General features: G+C 37.9%; 4 protein-coding genes across 6 annotated transcripts; all 4 read right to left on the bottom strand.

Annotated features, from left to right (window-relative positions):
• Positions 1–99: 99 nt before the first annotated feature.
• On the bottom strand, positions 100–8,594 carry LOC110859793 (phospholipid phosphatase 1). Of its 3 annotated transcripts, none has more exons than XM_022108785.2 (9): positions 8,379–8,594; positions 3,698–3,996; positions 1,736–1,908; positions 1,532–1,639; positions 1,325–1,452; positions 1,166–1,226; positions 1,017–1,076; positions 763–942; positions 100–675 (listed from the first exon to the last, which is right to left on the bottom strand). In XM_022108785.2, the coding sequence occupies exons 2-9, from the start codon at positions 3,753–3,755 to the stop codon at positions 400–402; spliced, it is 1,044 nt and encodes a 347-aa protein (XP_021964477.1). In that variant the 5' UTR covers positions 3,756–3,996; positions 8,379–8,594; the 3' UTR covers positions 100–399. The 3 variants fall into 3 exon arrangements, with proteins under 3 accessions (XP_021964477.1, XP_035715765.1, XP_021964476.1); XM_035859872.1 differs by lacking the exon at positions 8,379–8,594 and adding an exon at positions 7,697–7,829; XM_022108784.2 differs by lacking the exons at positions 3,698–3,996; positions 8,379–8,594 and adding an exon at positions 1,994–2,773.
• A 3,413-nt stretch (positions 8,595–12,007) lies between these two features.
• Positions 12,008–14,565, bottom strand: LOC118438960 (extensin-2-like). Its single transcript, XM_035859938.1, has 4 exons — positions 14,495–14,565; positions 14,149–14,419; positions 13,927–13,982; positions 12,008–13,854 (listed from the first exon to the last, which is right to left on the bottom strand). Exons 1-4 carry the CDS (start codon positions 14,525–14,527, stop codon positions 12,364–12,366), a joined length of 1,851 nt encoding a protein of 616 aa, XP_035715831.1. The 5' UTR covers positions 14,528–14,565; the 3' UTR covers positions 12,008–12,363.
• Positions 14,566–14,924: 359 nt separating this feature from the next.
• On the bottom strand, positions 14,925–16,317 carry LOC110859995 (leucine-rich repeat extensin-like protein 3). Its single transcript, XM_035859885.1, has 5 exons — positions 16,264–16,317; positions 16,050–16,176; positions 15,702–15,984; positions 15,639–15,648; positions 14,925–15,347 (listed from the first exon to the last, which is right to left on the bottom strand). Exons 1-5 carry the CDS (start codon positions 16,297–16,299, stop codon positions 14,925–14,927), a joined length of 879 nt encoding a protein of 292 aa, XP_035715778.1. The 5' UTR covers positions 16,300–16,317.
• Positions 16,318–16,459: 142 nt separating this feature from the next.
• Positions 16,460–17,196, bottom strand: LOC110859993. The gene is made up of 3 exons (XM_022109035.2): positions 16,992–17,196; positions 16,642–16,921; positions 16,460–16,575 (listed from the first exon to the last, which is right to left on the bottom strand). Exons 1-3 carry the CDS (start codon positions 17,007–17,009, stop codon positions 16,547–16,549), a joined length of 327 nt encoding a protein of 108 aa, XP_021964727.1. The 5' UTR covers positions 17,010–17,196; the 3' UTR covers positions 16,460–16,546.
• Positions 17,197–18,091: the final 895 nt, after the last annotated feature.

Genomic DNA, 18,091 nt, shown 5'->3' with positions numbered 1-18,091 from the left:
TGCAGTAGGAGGTTGTTCCTCTACGAATGGTTGTATGTAATATACAGATGATTTTTAATGATTTTTAAAATTTGCTTTGCATATAACTATTTAAAAAAGTTGACACGTTAATCATCATCGCTTATTTATTAAAATTCCTTACTTTTTACTTAAAATGGTTTAAAAGACATGAATTATATGTACGTATTACAAATTAACGCTACCCTCTATTTACGGACACTTAGAAATTGCATGCACATATTTACACATAATTTCGATTATGACCATTCAATTTAAAGTTGTAAATGCAACGAGACCTTATTCTCCTAACTAATTGTAGGATAATATTCGTAATATTATACTTACTCGAGATTAAATCTACACAATTATACTCGCTTAAGTTTTATTACGATTAACTGACTATAAACTATCCAATTCTCGATCCTCTACAATGTCCGTCATCTGCGTCATGGTGGATTGGGTGGACAGGAGACGACGTAGAGAGGGCCGTTTTTCGCCGTTGGTGGGGGGACGTGACCCCCCATTCATTCCGGGAGGAAGCGGCCCATTTCCGGGCGGACTGTTGGGGAAGCCGTCCAAAATGGTGGCTGAACCGTTGTGGGCACCGGAAACTACTTTACTCTGATAGACGCCGAGATGGAGTGGTTTCCCGAACCCTTTGCAGAGAATGATGGCCTGTGACATGAATTGAGATGATTTGTAATAAATAACGGAATTTTGAGAAGTCATTTTATTGATTTGTTTGTATATTGCTTATCTTACTGAACAAATGCCCCCAATTGCGCCCAATATTCCGCCAAAGGTGACATCCACTGGATGATGTCGCTTGTCCGCGACGCGTGACGACGAGCAGAAAATGGCAAATCCGAACCATAAGATATGCAACCAAAGGAGAAAAAGTGTCCCCATTACCCTCTTATTTATTCTTTTGTGTTGGTAAATCTGAAATGCGTGTTGAAAGACAAGATATAATTTCTGCCTTTCAAGGACGGAACATTATTAGCTGTTTTACGTACTCCCATGAAAAATGCGGCGTAAAAACTCAGTGCGGAATGACCGGATGGGAATGATTTCCTCTGTAAAAGAGAAAAACAGATTAATTCCAAGTCTATTTAATATACAAATTATATGTGAAAAATGTATTGCATTTATTTAGTATTAGTACCGCATCGGCCAGTCGCCACCTCGTAATTTCCGTATTTGTGCACTCGTAATCGGAAAGCCACCTAGAATTTGTAATAAAAAATAGATAACAGTCAACAACAAAGGAATGTCGTTTCTTACATATTTATTATACACATTGTCCATCCTTATCATTTCTTACCCTGTGTGACACGATTCTTTGGTAAAATTGGGCTTGCAACTGTCCAGAAAGTGTGGTCTGGGTGAATTCAACGTCGTCTTCCCGATATCGTTAAGCAGCAAAACAACTGCCAACCCGTAGATGTAATCCTACCATTTTACAAAAATTTAAAACAGGTTCCTTTTCACTTATCTGATAATTTCTTTAAAAAAACATCTCGCATTTTACCCTGAACCACCTCGACACACGTAACATCGTCCTTTTCCAGCGACTAGATTCATTTGCATTTATCGTGTAAGGATTCTCCTTGTTGCAAAACCATTCGATTACCACCATCTAAAAGTTAAATAATTTATAAGCACCTTGATTTTAAAAAAAACTTCTCATAAGAGAAGTTTTTTGAAAATCTAGATTTTCAAATTCTATCCCCACCTGCAAAAATGGTACTCCAATCACGGCAAAGAACAATTTCAACGTTGAAACTGTGTCGCCGTGATACACGTGGGAAATGCTCGGCTCCTTGACGCCATGACCGGGTTCGCACCTTAAGGACGGGAGCGATGGGTTTATCAGGTTGAGGAGGCAGAGTGCGATGATCAGGATGACTGTAAACATAAATCGGAAATACGTTCATTTCATATGTATTTGCATCAAAAACTAGTCTCAAATTCCCAAATCTTGGTGACATACAAGACACATTTTTCCTGTTAGATTCACACCCCGCAGCTCGGAGTAGGAGAACTAGTGCAAGTATGGCCAACAGGAAGGGGTTGTTAGGCCAATTATTGACCTTATCCTTAAACCTCATCCAAGGTCTCATCACACATTCCACTATGTTTACTATGCAGAATACGCTCTTGTTTTCCACTTCATACCCTCAAGCCACTAATAATACTACTACGACGCCAAATGAAACCACTCCAGTGGAGATGATGCAAATATTAATAAATGTCCCAGCCAGTTAGTCAACACTAATTATTCTCAATAGCGCACACACAGAGGACTAGAAGTTTTTTTTTTACTTTAGAGATCACAAAACCACAACGCCAATGGGCAAGTTAGCACAATTTCTAGTATGAGATTCGTATCAACAACTTCAACAACTCGGGATATTGTTTCTTCCGAGGCAAATATTGCACAACGATTAATTCACAAGCTTAAACTGGACTAGAAATTATCCTACTTTCGTTGTACAGTAAAATATATAATATGTGGGTTATGATGCAAGTGGCAGAGGAAAAATCTCGGGTAATTATTTATTTGCGATTTTGTTGATACAGTGTGAGAATTTGCACGAATTGCTCAATCATGTAAGGCAGATAGTAGTGTGATGTATATAGTGTGTAAAATGACGGCAAAAAAATTACTGGACAGCTGAGGATGAGTCTTTTACATAGCTGCAACTTGTATGAAATGAACGAATGTTGGTGGTAAGTTAGCATTTCGGTACAAGTTTGTATGTAATGGCTCTTTGTGGGCTGGACATGGCCTTCTTTTTTAATTAAGCGTATGACTTGGCTATCGTTAAGAGGGCACAATGTAATGCAATTTTGTTCAACGGATAAATGTGTGATGGATGATGATTTTCCTCGATAAATTGTCAAACTGTATTGTATTCGATGGTTCAATTATTGACAGTATTTATCTTAACGAGAGTGTCACATGGCACATACATACATATATACGTACATCCAAGTGCATATATGTCTTTATAGCACACGAAGATAAAATTGTGTCAATATTTAGATTATAAAATAATGCGTTATTCAGTCAATCAAATTGATAACAGGGTTTTCATAAAATTGTAAATCTTTGAATTTGATGCATAAGTACGGCGACGTATATGAATGTAACATACAGCCCTTAACATACAGCCCTATTCCTTCATATTTCCAGATATAGATACACACATGGATCTAAAGAGATACACACTACTACATAAAGTGCATATGTAAATGTACATGTATGCGTAAAACTAGGATTAGAATTCGTCAAAGTACAGCAAACTCCTGATTTCTAAAAAAAATTCCGTAAGACCGATTTGGGTGATACTTATATAACATTTCGTTAATGAAATAACTTTTTGGTTTGACCTGCCTATGAATATGTCGAAGGCGGTGCTACATGATACACTACCTGCCAAAACCAACTCTTATTAAAACATGTTCATGAAAACACAGCTATAATCCTGAGTATCATGCACTAAAATCTCAATAAACGACTCGTGTGGACAGGTGACAAGTAATAAAACGTGTCTTGCTCCAAAACTACAATAGTAAATTTTATCTCGTTTGGTCCCACTAAGGACCAAACGAAATGTGACTAAATGTGACTGCGATATTGTCCTTGTCACCTCGAAACATTATTAAAAGCAGAAAAAAATCAGAAACTTACGAATGACAAGGAGAAATCCGTTGCATACAAATTTGCCAAGTTTATGAAACACGGCCATTGTTTCAGTTGTCCGATCCGGTTCTATTTTGGTTTATGTAAAGCCGTAACTTTTTGTATTTTGATTAGTTTTCCTTATTTCACGACAGAAACGTCAAAAATCAGCGTCACTAATTCCAGGAAAGTTTTTAGTTCGCACTTTTCTTCTCCTTTTACTGACGGCATATTGTTCTCGAGTTTATATTTTGGTTCGGCTTATCATCCGATATTGCAGTTACGTTATCCGTATCCTCTTTGGTAATCTGTTGATTAGATTGACACTCGTATTATTATTTTTGGCTAGACCATTATTTGTGAACTCGTGCTTCCCCTTGTGATCGTTATTTATGCATATAGTCCACTTATACGCAGACAATATTATTTTAACATGTGCAAAGAAGTAGCAAATTCATCATTTGCATGTGACTTATGTATTGTAATTCACTCACTACATGTAATGCGGATTAAGTTCAACATTACACAAATTTGCAAAAATACGTGAGTAATATTTAATGAACATGACACACGAGTACGTTTACTGTTAAACAAAAAATGTGACTCGAATAAGGATCCAGTTCCAAAAAAAGTTTCAGTATCGAGATTTTTATCTGTACGTGAGAAACTGGAACTGGACTAATTTGTCTCACTTTTCGTATCGTAAGGGAGTCACATCAACTTTTTTTTCTCATAATCACTAACAAAATTACGACCGAGACTGCGACAATATCAATGAACCGTCCAATTTTAGATGATTATTTGTATCTCACAAGTTATTTTTTGCACAATTATTACAATGTGTGTTCTTCTCCCAACCACATCTGCGCCCTGACTGTGAGAACATAACTATGAATTAGACGATTAAAGCTGAAATTGCCAGTACCAACCACACCACCACGATGGCATAGACAAAAAAGTTTAACGAGTGGACCAGCAAATTTATTATGTTTGTTCCTTTCTTTCTGCAAACTCATCCATCGGTCAAATCTAACAAAATTAAAACTTGGGCTGGACTATGATCTCATAAAATTATATGCACATACTTATTTACAAGTCAGCCACGAGGAAGCAAAGTCTGTTACAGTTCCTGCTATTTAGAGCAAGTATGTTAACGATAAAGTAACAGCTTTTTTGTGTAAATACATCCATAGCAGGTATCCTTTCCAATTAAAAACACTTGCACAAAGTTAAATGATCCCATACTTTTTACACACACTGCACCGGAATATATTGCATTATGACCTCTGTCATCTCCACGAAAAGTAACATCTTTTTAGGTTGACGAAACTCCAATAAATCAAGGGGACTCTGATCCTTCCATAAATTCTGCCCCAAAAACTACGTATTATTTACTAGGGTGCTTTCCTCGAAAGGGTTTTCATTTCTCATCCTCGTAGAAGAAAATAGTGGAAATGGTATGAGTCGCAAGGACTGGTCGTGTGATTCCCAAAAGAGTAAGTATTATGGCTGGTACGTTATTACGGCAGAGATGAAGACGAAAATATTTATCAAGTCTTCTCCTTTTTACAATGGCACCAAGCTGTCTGCCAAAACAAGAACTAAGACTTCAATTGTATGAAACGGTACTTATTATTGTGATTGGTTCAGCACTTCTGTCCCCATAAATAACCCGCTGTAATCCCCACCAGTACTTAAATAAAAAATGGCCAAATTCACATGCCAGGAATACTGTGGCTTGAATTTAGATAGCAAAAGATTCAAGACCATCATCACTAAAGTGTTTTTTTAACAATGGTAACTCGTGAGAAGGAGGAGTAGTCAGATATTGATGTGATACATGCATTATTACCGTATGTTTGGGAGGTTTGCTAAAAATGACCTTGCTTATCATATATTTAAAGATTCTTGCCATTGAAGATGATGAATGAGGATAATGTGCATCCATACTAATAAAATAATGATTATGCAATCCAATCAGATTCAAATTGTTACTTCTTACCTTTGACACCACTACCACACCTCTTGGATGTTTATATTTATAGATGTTGTTGTAAATTCTTTATCAGATTGGACATCTCAATGTTAACCCGGATTCATAATATGAATTTCATGCTACACCACAACTAATAATTATTACCATAACCGCTTATAGAATTTGGTAGTACGTACATATGCACTGAATAATAATCAGAGGCTTTATCAAATAAAAATTGAAGATTGATTGATAGTTAATTAAATAGCTAAGGTACATAAGAATAATTTGCAGGAAAGTCCATCTCCCACCAGTTAAAAAATAAAATAACCCAAATATTATTGTAATAATTTACCTCAAAATTTCTATAATTATGAAAAATTTTCTGTTCTAAAAATCTCCACCAGGACCCAATTAATTTTCACTTTTTATTTATTTACCACCCAGTATTTTCTGCAATCCGTTAGCTTTCACTCCTCTCTCCTTCTCTGCAGTGAAACGCGTGCTTTCCGACTTTGGCAGGAAATAGTAATGACATTTTGGCATGTGAATTACGAAGAAAGGGAAATTTCTCACAAGGTCACAACAACTTGTCGCAAATCATGGTATGCATTCATGTATTTGGTTACTTTATACGGCAGGAAATGGAATCTCATAGCCCAACACGACCACTCAATGTAATGGAGCAAGTGTACACAAGTATTTATTTACTACAATTGTAGGAAAGGGAGTGATTAAAGGGACGAAGTGAGAACTTGTCGTCTCCAGAATTGTGAAACTACTCCCGAATCACCAATTAGCAATGAATCACAAAACCAACCTTGCCAACCTTATGGTATTCACCTGAAACCAAGGCTGCCAGGTTTTTGCAGGGTGGAACTTTGGAATTCTGCGGATATGTACATACCTCAACGTTTCATAATGAAAATAATGCAAAACATGCAACATGTCAAATTTTCAGTGGTGGTCGATGTGATGTGATTATGTTATGTAAATTTTGGGATTGCATCTTACACTGTGAAGCAGTTCTACCATTTTTATTACTGTAGTTGCTAACATCACCTTGACCCTGTCTCTCTTAATTTCTCAATCTCATTCAGTTAGTCAGTATCTACTTTTTAAGAATCCTCAAGAGAAAGAGGTCTTTAGAATTAATACTTATGATTAAACCACTTTATTTTGATTTTTACATTTTTCTTTCATTCAACTAGACTGAAGTGAATTGCAGATTAGATAATTGTATTTATGTATTAGTCCGAGTCAGTGCTTATGGGATCGTCCTGTCCGTCTGTCGATCCGTCTGTGACACGTTAGCACACCGCTTTTAAAAAATAGTTAATTTTAGAAAAAATAGAGATTTTGATTGCTGGGGAAAATTGATGAAGGCAAACATTATCTGAAGTGTAGAGTAACTTTCACCGAAAAGTATAAAATATTTGTAATCGGCGTTTTTGAATTTTACGCCACTAGATAATATTATTTAGTTGGATCATCTCACAAAAATTTAAAATATCTGTCTCGGGCTAAATGAAGTCTGGACTGTAAGTTTTTAAGAATGCAATAATTGGATGGACATTTCGGACACAAATTCTCCTTAACTTCATTAATTAATAATGTACGAGTAACTAAATATAAAATCAGGAGATTACTACAAGTTCTACATAAGCGGTCATGCGTTTGCTTAATGGAATCTGTGTATGTAGATGTATGTACTCATCTGCAAATGTATTCCTAAAATCAAAATCACTCAAAGGATTAAGGAAACGTTCGGCTACTTGAAATCGTAGTGAATTCTGCATTTGTGTATGTACAGGATTAAACTGGATTAAATAGACGCATTAAAAGTACACATTGTCCAATCCAAAGTGGAAGCAAATAAGTAGCATTTCCCTGGCTTAGAAGGTTTCGCCAAGTAGCAAAAACTAACAGCACGTGCATAATTTAAAATTCTAAAATTCTCTAAGTAATCATGACATGAACATGCATGCATTATTTCGGATGGATTGGAATGCACTAAAAAAATACATACATACCTTTTCTCACCCGAGTTTGTGCACAAACTAAAATAAGAAAGTCGTTTGTTTGTTGTAGAATTGTAGTACAGAGTGGAATGAATGATAACCTTTTCAGCATGAAACTCGGAATGGATATGTTTTTACCAGCACGTGTCTCACTTTACCTCTTCTTATTCTTCCCCCTTTGTCTCTCCGACTGGAGATGGCCATGGGATTTCATCTCCTTTTATATAGCAGTACGTAGGTTTGGACCACTCTAACTTCATCGTTACCTTATCTTCTGCAACTTTATGCTTGTTCCACATGAGACTCAAATGCCAATGTCTGCTCTTTTCACTAGCAAATTACACATGAACTTAAAACAACAAATATTTACCAACCCACAGGCAGAAATCGTGCCATGAGTGCATATGTACACCTACATACCTTCATACCTACGTACCAACCTACGGGAAACGAACTTGTTGACTTTCTTTCTCCCAATATATGCACATAATGTGTATATATTCGTGCAAAAACTGTGCAAGAAATAATGCCGTAGTGGTAGCTGATACTTTAATCTAACGTGAACAACATGGCTTAATTTTCTCTCACATTTTGCCCGAAAGCTTTCAAATTAACTTGTTATCGGTCGGTATACATAAGTATATTCTGGACAAACAAGGAGATAAAAATCCACACAAATTGTTCGTGCACTCACCTCAATGTTCAAAAGTGGGGAAATAATGGTACGAATGAAGTGACATTCATCCACCCACCCACGCCCTCCTCCCACTCGGACGTTCTATGAATTCGCTCTCGGGGACTTTTTAATTTCGAAATGACAGACATTTCAACAAGAATTCTTTTTCTTAAAAAAAGGTTCCACGTTTCTACAAAATCTTTGCTTTACTTGGACTGACTCCGACTCCAACTCTGAAGTCAGAATGCTCGTAAAAAGCTAAAGTCGCAACGTTAAGTAAGCTATGTTTCTGCAACGAGCTTCTCACCAACCACGCGCTAGCTGTTCACGTAATATGTACTATATCGCATCAGGACGAGAAGAGATTCCAGATTCAGGAGTGATATCTAGTAGCATGGGAAAAGGGTTGTTATTCTCGTGGTAGTGGTAGATATTTATTATTAGTATTATATATATCATAACCATTGCACTCTGCACTACCACTGGTGACAGCAAAAGCTGAAACTTGATACTTTAAGCAACCTCGTACCATAGACATCAGTCATCATTATTTTGTGAGGCTTGAGCTGAGCTACACACATAAATATTTGCAGGGAGGAAATACATATCGTCCACAAAATATTTGTCGTGTCGTATAACGTGTAATAAATGGTGACAAGAGGTTTACTGCAATTCATGATAGAAATATGTCTCAATTTCCCCAACAAAGTTTAGAATCTCGAAAAGTGAAAATTTTCCTCGTTGCACTTTTTTAAAATAAGGAAATCATGCAAATGTGGAGGTGGATGTTGTTATTTTCACGATTACTGCGTATTTACTGGAGCAGATATCATTTGTCACTTTATGTTTCGTCTGGATGCACATGGAAATTATGCTCGTTGTCATGAAAAGGCTCGCCCCTTCCGAGGATACGATGCGACTAACTCTCCCGTAATGAGAATGACTCGAAGAAAGACACTAATGAAGCAGGGCGTAAATGATTACTGGAATTATTCAAATCGTTATTGTTGTTAGATTGGAAAATGAAGAGGGGTTGTGAATCTGCGAGAGGGATTCGCCGTTCTCGTTGTGTTACAAACAAATTTCTATGTTTTTGATTCGTACATACACATATTTTAAATCTCATTTCGTCGTTACGTTGCACGACTGGGTTTCCGAAAAGTTTCAGGAAATGCAACCATCCACTTTGGTTGGGTAATGTTCAAAGCAAAGTCTACAGACGTACAAATATGTATGCATATTGGAGTGCAATGATGTAACTGAACCTCCAAAAGTCTTGAATTCTTCCAGCATGAAATGCAGGCAGGTAGTTAATTGTTAATGCATTCCCTATTAGTATGCATGCAGGCTTGTTTGACATCTCTTCTTGATGAGTGTGTCGGCTCGATGTCACTTTACTTACTTGCATTACCGGAGAAAGGGTCGTTTAATTAAAGGAGCAGCGGAGGCGGGGTTGGTTTTCCTGGTAATTTTGTCCAGTTTATGCATGGTGCTTGTTTGCAAAGTGGAGGAGGAAAGTAAAAGTGATCATCCATTAGTGTAAATTATGGCAAACATTGCCCTTCACCTCCGCCCTTTTCTTGCCAGGCTTACCCGATGCGGTGCATTAATAAGATGTGTTGCATGGCTGGTTAATAGCAAATTATCGTCTTGTGTGAGGGAAAAGAGGTATTTATTTAATGGGGTAACAACCAGCGACTAATTAACGGTAATTAATGTGTATAGGGTATTTTGAATAAATATGTGAGCAGTTTATATAATCGACATTATTTTTGTGACGCCATTATTTTACTAGTGTTTAATTTATAGCCCAAATAGGGGATTATATTTTGACTTTATCATTTGTAGACTCATCTGGTTTTGATGACTCAAGAAATGACATAATCCCTCAAATAAATATTGTTTGAGAGAAATTATGTTGTGCGATGATTACAATTAAAAGGTCTAAAAATCTTATTACTCATAGCTTATTATTCATTCAAAATCTTTAATTTTATTTTATAAATGACTAAACTATCATAAAACGTTCTCCGGTATTTGTCAGTTTCAATAATATTTTTAATCCCCCATTTTGCAAACTGCTACCATCTCGGATATCCCTCACCATCCAGGCCACCGCACCAGCATTATCTCCCACATGGGAGAAATTATCGAAATTTTGACGAATTACGAAACCCACATCTTTACCAGTTTGGTAATAACATTTATGCAGCCTCAGTTACCCCATGCCAATAATTTGCAAACATTCACCGTCCCCACGGGTGACGGGTCAAACGCAATGTTGAAGAAATTATGTTGTGAGATGATTACAATGAAAAGGTCTAACAATCACAAAAATTACCACTATAAGCATTGGTAGAATATTATTATTTTAAATTTTATACCTTTATCATTTGCCGTAGAAGGAAAATACATACATAAGTAACATCCTGATTGATTATGATTTCTACCTACTACTGCCATAAGTTTTGACCACTAAACAAATTAATGTAGCGGACTCAGTTTAGTGAATTTTAAAAAACGAACGATATCATGAGAAAGCCTATTAAATTCCCTACAAAATATACCGGGCACTTTCCAAAATTTCCTCCTTTCGAAGCTACAATAGCCCAAAGTCTAGATATCCACATCTCACTCGCGGTACGCACTCATTCCAAGGAATATTAGTCTCATTTCTAAGCGACAGATTTTTTCTCGGATTCCAAACTTGTGTGGTGTTTAGCACATGTATCTAGCTTCAGTTTGAACCACATATCGTATTCCAGAAGGTTGAGGTTCGGCGACAGTGCATTTTATTCTTGATCCGAAATGGAGTAAGAAATTTTGGAATTTTACCCCATTTTTACTATTTTGGCCTTATCAGCAGGTCCTGAGCCCTGCTCGAATACTTAGCAGCTATTTTTTAATAGAGTGTGGTCCAGTGGTTCTTCCATTCGCTCGATAACTTCAAAAAATACTTTTTGACAAGAAATTTCACCCCCAGAGGAAGACAATTCACTTTTTTGACCAAATCCAATCTACGCCGAATAAAAAAATCACAGAATCTGGATGGTGGGTCCGACTAATATTTTAAAAAATTTTATGAATAATATGGACTGGTGGGGTGTGGACAAAGTGCTTTTGCTAATTTTATATGACCTCTATTGTGAAAGTTTACTTATCTTTGAAAAATACTTATTTCCATTTTTCAAGCGCGTACCGCATGATCAGTGCGCGGCTTTCAAGGGTCCTATTTTTACTTGGCGTGAAGTTAGCAAGTGTTTCTTTTCACATCTTAAAACCATAAGTCCAAGGTCGAGTTTAGGGGCCTGGGACGTAGTTTTACTTGGACCGTTCATTTGTAGGGACATTTTTCTTAGGATCCGGCGTGAATTCAGCCGAGTTCAGGTTTTGTGCGCCTTCGTGATTTTTTGTGACCTTTTTGACCGTTCAACTCGGTTTTCGGTTATCAACACTGCCAATGTTAGTGGATCATTTTATGGTATGGTCGACCATCTTGCAATTAGTTCCGATTTTTAATGATCTATTGAAAAATGCCGAATTTTTATGTTTGCAAAAATGTTTCTGAAAAATTGCAACACGTCGATTTGTCCGATCTGTCATTTTAGCACCTTGTATCACAAAAAATTTCGGAAGATGGTTTCTGATAGACAATTGCATGGGGAATTCAATAAAAAATAGTACAACTGGCTAACGTAACTGCTACTGATGTTTTTTGCGCGCGGAATGCTTGAGACAGAATATATGGCAGTAGTAGGTATTAGCGTTTCAATATAAGTTAACTTTAATATAAATTATATTTAAATCATTGGTAATTAAGCCAAGATGAAATTGTTTAGGTCGCATAAAAGAAAATATACATATCGTGCCCTAAGACAAAAATTCAAAAATTATTCGACTTTCGAGATTTTTTAAAATTTGTAAAATAAATTCAAATTCAGCTTGCAGATCATATCTGTAATTTCATTTTACGCAAATATGTATGCACACACAAGTTTACGCTTTATTTTGACTCGCTAACCGAAGTTAAGACAGAAACTATAGTTTTCTCCGCCCCCTCATTTTTAACAGTTTTATCCTTTTCGGAAGAAATTGCCTTATTATTTTGTAAACTTGACGCTGTGTAATTGTTTAAATGATTCGCTATAAAGGGGTCTGCTGCGTTTATAGCGAGAAGATTTTGTTCCGCTTTCATTGGGGCGGACGTGGTGGATGCAACTTGTGGGAGTGGAATCTGATAGCGATGAAGCATCTGCGGATTGAAGAGATTTGAAAATGCGGAAGGGTGCTGCTGGTTGAGAAAGACGTTGAAAGGCAGTTGAATTTGTGGGGGTAGTGGGACTGAAAATGTGTTCATAAATGTGGACGAAGAGGAAGTGGCCAAGTCCTTATTATCATTATTATTTGCATATGTTGTGGGCTGTTGTGGTTCAGGGAGTGGGTGTGCCGTGTATTGAATTGTATAGGGTGATGCAGAACGCCCAGTACTTTGAGAAGGTGAGCTTACTGGTGGTTGTAGCGTGTATTGAAATACATTTGGCTGTTGTTGGGGGGAAGTTCCTCCTGGGGGGAGGGCCGTGTATTGAATCGTGAGCTGCTGAGGTTCGACAGAATCTGCAGGGGATGGTTGTTGTGGTGGTTGAGGAGAATTTGGGTAGGATGTCATTTCCGGTTTTGATGGCAAACTGTAGTGTGGACTATATTCCACTGGAGTTGGAACGGTATATTGATATTGCTGAGGTGGCTGTGACATTGCTTGGTATTGCATCGTTAAGGGGGACGATGAATGACTACTGTCTCCCGAACTAGTGGGAGGATCCTGACCCCACCCACCTCCTCCGTGTGGAGGATACGGCACATAAACCGGGATGTACTGCGGTACTACTTTGTGCGTTTCAATTTCAGCATCTTCGTCATCATCGTCACCACTGGTTTCATATCCGTAATGTTCCTCCGACTCGTACTCCTCATCCTCTGCATACGGTTCTGGTGCAGGTTTCGTCATCGGTTTGGGACATTTTCCTCTGTATCTTTTCCCACAGTCGGGATCCTCTTTCGGAGGAGATGGTGGTGGTCTGCATCCTCCACTCGGTCCAGAACGGTACCCATACTTACAGGGTCTTTTATTATATGACGGTCTCCTCTGATAAGAGGACGAGGATTCCTTCTTTGGTTTTCTGTAGGGCCTACTGGGTCGCGGTTTTGGCTTGGCGACTACCTCCTTCGGTGGTTTACAAGCACAGTCGGAATCGTCTCCTCCAGAATCGTCGTCATCATATGGACACGAGCAGGATGATGAGGGGTACTTGTACTTTGGTGGGGGTGGTTTTCTCTTTTTTGGTTTCTTTTTGACATAATAATACTCGTACGAATCGTCGCCACTGCTGGAAGAGTAACTAGGAGTTGGCGGAGAAGGGGCTGCTGTGGGTGCGGGTTGTGGGGGTTGAGGTGGACCTCCTGGTTGGGTGAATGGGTTGGAAGCATAGCCAGGAAACTAATTATAAAATGAGAGAACGACATGACGGCACACCTTCTTTAATAATAAGTATGAAAGTGAAATCCTTACTTGTCCTGGACCCCATGGGCTTCCGAATACACCGTCGTATGGTGGAAATCCTGGTCCTGTGAAACAACACATCATTTGATTCAAAACTAAGCAATCAGAAGAAGCAATAAGGGGACTGATGTCGGATTAATGTTCCGATTTTACTTCTCGCATATCTATCTGTACATAATTAATACTTAACTCCAGGAACGAAAGGAAACAGGCCGGGATTAAAGAACCCACCCTTGCTATAAATTCCATAGGGTAGACCCCAAAATGGGAATTTATATGGCTTTATGAAAAATCGATCCTGCCCGGGTGTTTGACTTTTGTCGGACGACTTTCTCTGCTGGTTATCCGAGCGGTGGTGGTCGAGAGGTGCTTTGTTGTAGTACAAGAGCGATTTTTTCAGCTCGACTTGCCTCATGAGGGGAGAAATTTCGTACGGAGGGACGACCGGAGTGGGTGTGGCAGTGTAGCTTCTAAAAAACATGGTCCATATGAGCAGGATAACCTAAGATTTGTACAATATTAACGGATTGCTTATAAATAGTTCAAATTAGAATTTATTTGGTACTAATGTGCTTACCTGTATCAATTCCATTTTCCACCCACTAAACATATTTCCACTCACTAAAAATTATGGAAATTTCGAAATTTATTTCGAAAAATTATGTTACACTCTACATATTTAGACGGACCAGCCAACCTAAAGAAATAACTTGAACTGAATTTACACCCAATATTTAACCAGACATGTGATTATTTTGGAAGCGGATCTGTCTTTAAAGTGACCCACATTTCGGGAAACCTATACCTTCAGGCCAAAATGTCCAGTTACATGTTAACAATGGTCAACTGCACGCTCCTTAACTTCACACATGATCAAATCAGTAGAAAATCAGAGCAGTAGAGTACAACCCTTTCTAATTTTAAGGTGCATGGAAAACCTACTTTAAAACTTTCCGTTCACTTTGTAAATAAATTTTACGAAATTTTGAATCGAATTTCTGAATAATTTATTTGTCATAAGAGTCATTAATATCGTAAGAAGTGTCATTTTCGGAGTACTTATCATCGTCTTCACCGGGGTCCTCGGTATGTGAAGTAGTTTCATGCTTAATTGTGGGCATACGTGACGATGTGGGGAGGTGTGGTTGTGGTCTTGATAAGTGATGTCGTTGGAGTGGTGGCGGTGGTGGTGGTGGTGCCAAAGGTCGACATCCCTGGTTCCATAGCCAGTCAAACGGAAGTGGACGGACGTATGGACAGAGGTTGAAATAGCCGTGTGGGTGCCAAACCTTCCAAACGGGGGCAGCCATGGGTAAAAAATAGAATGGAGGTTGAGGTTCCAAATATCCGATCGGTGGGGGGTATTCCCGAGACTGTATTACAGGAGGATCCAGAGGACTGGGGGTGGCGAGGGGGATGAGTAGGATTGTCTGTAATTAATTAACCCTTTAATTTAATAATATTTGAATAACATTTTAAACTTTTTGTAGGGTCAACTTACTGAAATTAGTGTTAAATATGGGAAATTCATGAGGAAGGGAATGATTTGAGATTCGTGTGATTCTCGGAACAAGTACTTGAACAATGTGAAAAGGGTCTCAATATGTAAATAGTATTACGCAGAGATTATAACAGTGACGACGCTACTCCATTTGCTTATGCCGAGCTATGCATATATACAAATACTTAATTATAGAACTAACATGTTTATGTACATAAACCCGTCTGAGCCTAATAAAAAAAACCTTTATTATGCATTCAATCAATGATAAGCACATTTACACTTTCCGTAATAATTCTCATCATTGTCGTGTCCATACGTCTCATTAGTCTCATATTCCCCATCATCGTCTCCCATCTCATCATCCTCTTGAGACTGGTTGCTGTAATAATATGGTTTCTGCATTTCTTCTACTGGGGGCTTTGTCGGAGGGGTGGATGGGGCTGGAGGAGGAGGAGGAGGAGGTGGAGGGGGTGGTGTCGTAAATGGCGGAATAGGCCCGGCACACCCACGCCCAGAATATTGGGAGTAAGGACCATAGATGAACGGACAAGCGAGTGCCGAACCTGCAACAAGACAGTTACAAATGTGCTACCCTGCGACATAAGACTTTTTAAGGCTTTCGACTAACTGTGCCAGCCGAAGGGCCCCCAATAAGGGAAAATTGGGGCTTTCTTCCAGAACCTTTTGTCCGCTGGAGTTTGTTCAATTGGTCGGGATTCCATCAGGTTTGGGAAAGTGAGACATAGGATTAGATTCTACAAAAAAAAAGAAAATTCAAAATATTTATGCAATTGTGTGCTATATCGTGCTGAGAAATAAAATTAATGACTTCAGAAACTTACCACCACAATAAAAACCATGCAACTAGACAATGCCATGATGACGATGAATGCAGAATGAGCTATAAACACTGAGTGACTGAGAGATGACATACAAAAACAAAGTCACCTTGAAAGTTGACGACTTTCTCCAATTATTAAAGTATGCAAATCGTTCACCGTGCCATTGATATAAAAATATACATTTGCCATTTATTCAGCAGTATTCAAATTTTTGATAAAAAAATTAAGAATGATGACTTTGACTTTGTACAAAATATTAAGTAAGTATTATACGTGATGAAGTTCAGTAGCCTTGTCCCCCACCAAAGAAACCTGTTGAATATTTTTCACCAAAATTATCTCTAGTATATTATTAATTAAAATTTCAACTATTCTCACCTCCTTGGTTTTGGTTCCCCATAATGCCCGGGTAGTGCATTGGTGGAGGGATGAGAGGCAGAGGTGGGTATCCGAGGTGAAAGCTCCACGGCATCATGTACAACATATTGTTGATGTGATGATCTATCTCGAAAAGGCCATTTCCAAAATTCCTCCTCTCGGCGCCTGGGCTTTGGGTAATGATGACCGGATGTGATTGTAATTGCCGTTGGGGTTGTTCGAGGAGATAGTCTCCATTCACATTAGTCAGAGTGGCACCAAGGAGTACAAGGGTTATCAACTATTAGAGGAAAAAATGTGTAAAAAAAACTTCAAAATCTTGGCAAACTTTTTTACAAATGCAAACTTACTAAAGTTAACGGACGCATTTTTTAGCGAGTTGTGAATTTCGCAGGTTCAAAAAATAGTTGAGAGGAAAGATCGAGTGAGTTTATTTGGTTGACTTATGTATTTCGACTGAAATAACGTTCGTAAGATGCACCTCATTTTATAGAATTTCTTGATAAAACGTGCATAAATGTGAAGAGCAGGTTGTAATTTTAGGACCCATTCATAAAATAAGGACCCTTCTTACGTCTCGCCGGCGACCTTATGACCCTCACACGGATTTACTATAAGTGAAAGTGTGAGTATATTGTTTGGTTAATGATGAGCTCATTGTGCACGCATGACTTTGTGGAAAATTCCATACCTTGTCGGCAAATGCGTCATTTTGTGATATTTATGTACGTACACCAAAAAGTAAAGATTTATTATTCCAAACTTTTAGTTATGACTAAACTAAGCTAAATTTGAAGACAATTATAATTATGATACTTTAACTTACTCAGAAAGTAAAATTTCGAAAACTTTATTCTATTTAAAAAAATTGGTAAGTTGTAAGTAAACACAAGTGGACATGTATTTTAAGTAATTACAAATTATGTATGAACTGAACTAACCATTGCCCGGATAAATCTCATCTTCCCGAAAAGAGGTAAATTAAGATAAACTGAGATTTCACCATCACTGACCTGTGGGCGTGGGCGTATGCAAATAAGCACGTAGGCGACAAAATTCCAGCTCAGAATGTGGGTCACGCGAGCCGGAAGTACATCTTTTATACGAAATGATATAGCTTGACATTGCCCTTTTAAGACTGTTTTTCATCTGCATTGAGGATGCTTTGTAAGTTGACTATCATGCTGAGAAAACGAAAGTGAGTACATTGTCAAGTGATGACAATGTATTAAATAAGTATCCAGGGTGTCGATATTTCAGGGGAGAAAAGTGGGTCAATGGGAGATTAATGAAGAACTTTAACCTAAAGGAGAGTGAAAGTGAAATTGAAGGTCTGTTTATATATCCAGGATGACCTTCGTCCCCCATCCAAAAAATTTAAATACCTGTCATGAAAGATTTATTTACGCTTTAATTACGATAATTTTCAGCACCTGTCCATTCCTGATGT

The sequence above is a fragment of the Folsomia candida genome, unplaced genomic scaffold, assembly GCF_002217175.1.
Source record: "Folsomia candida strain VU population unplaced genomic scaffold, ASM221717v1 Fcan01_Sc028, whole genome shotgun sequence".
Classification (NCBI taxonomy): domain Eukaryota; kingdom Metazoa; phylum Arthropoda; class Collembola; order Entomobryomorpha; family Isotomidae; genus Folsomia; species Folsomia candida.
Note: the sequence above shows the minus strand (reverse complement) of the source record. Positions and strands in the feature narration are given on the sequence as shown.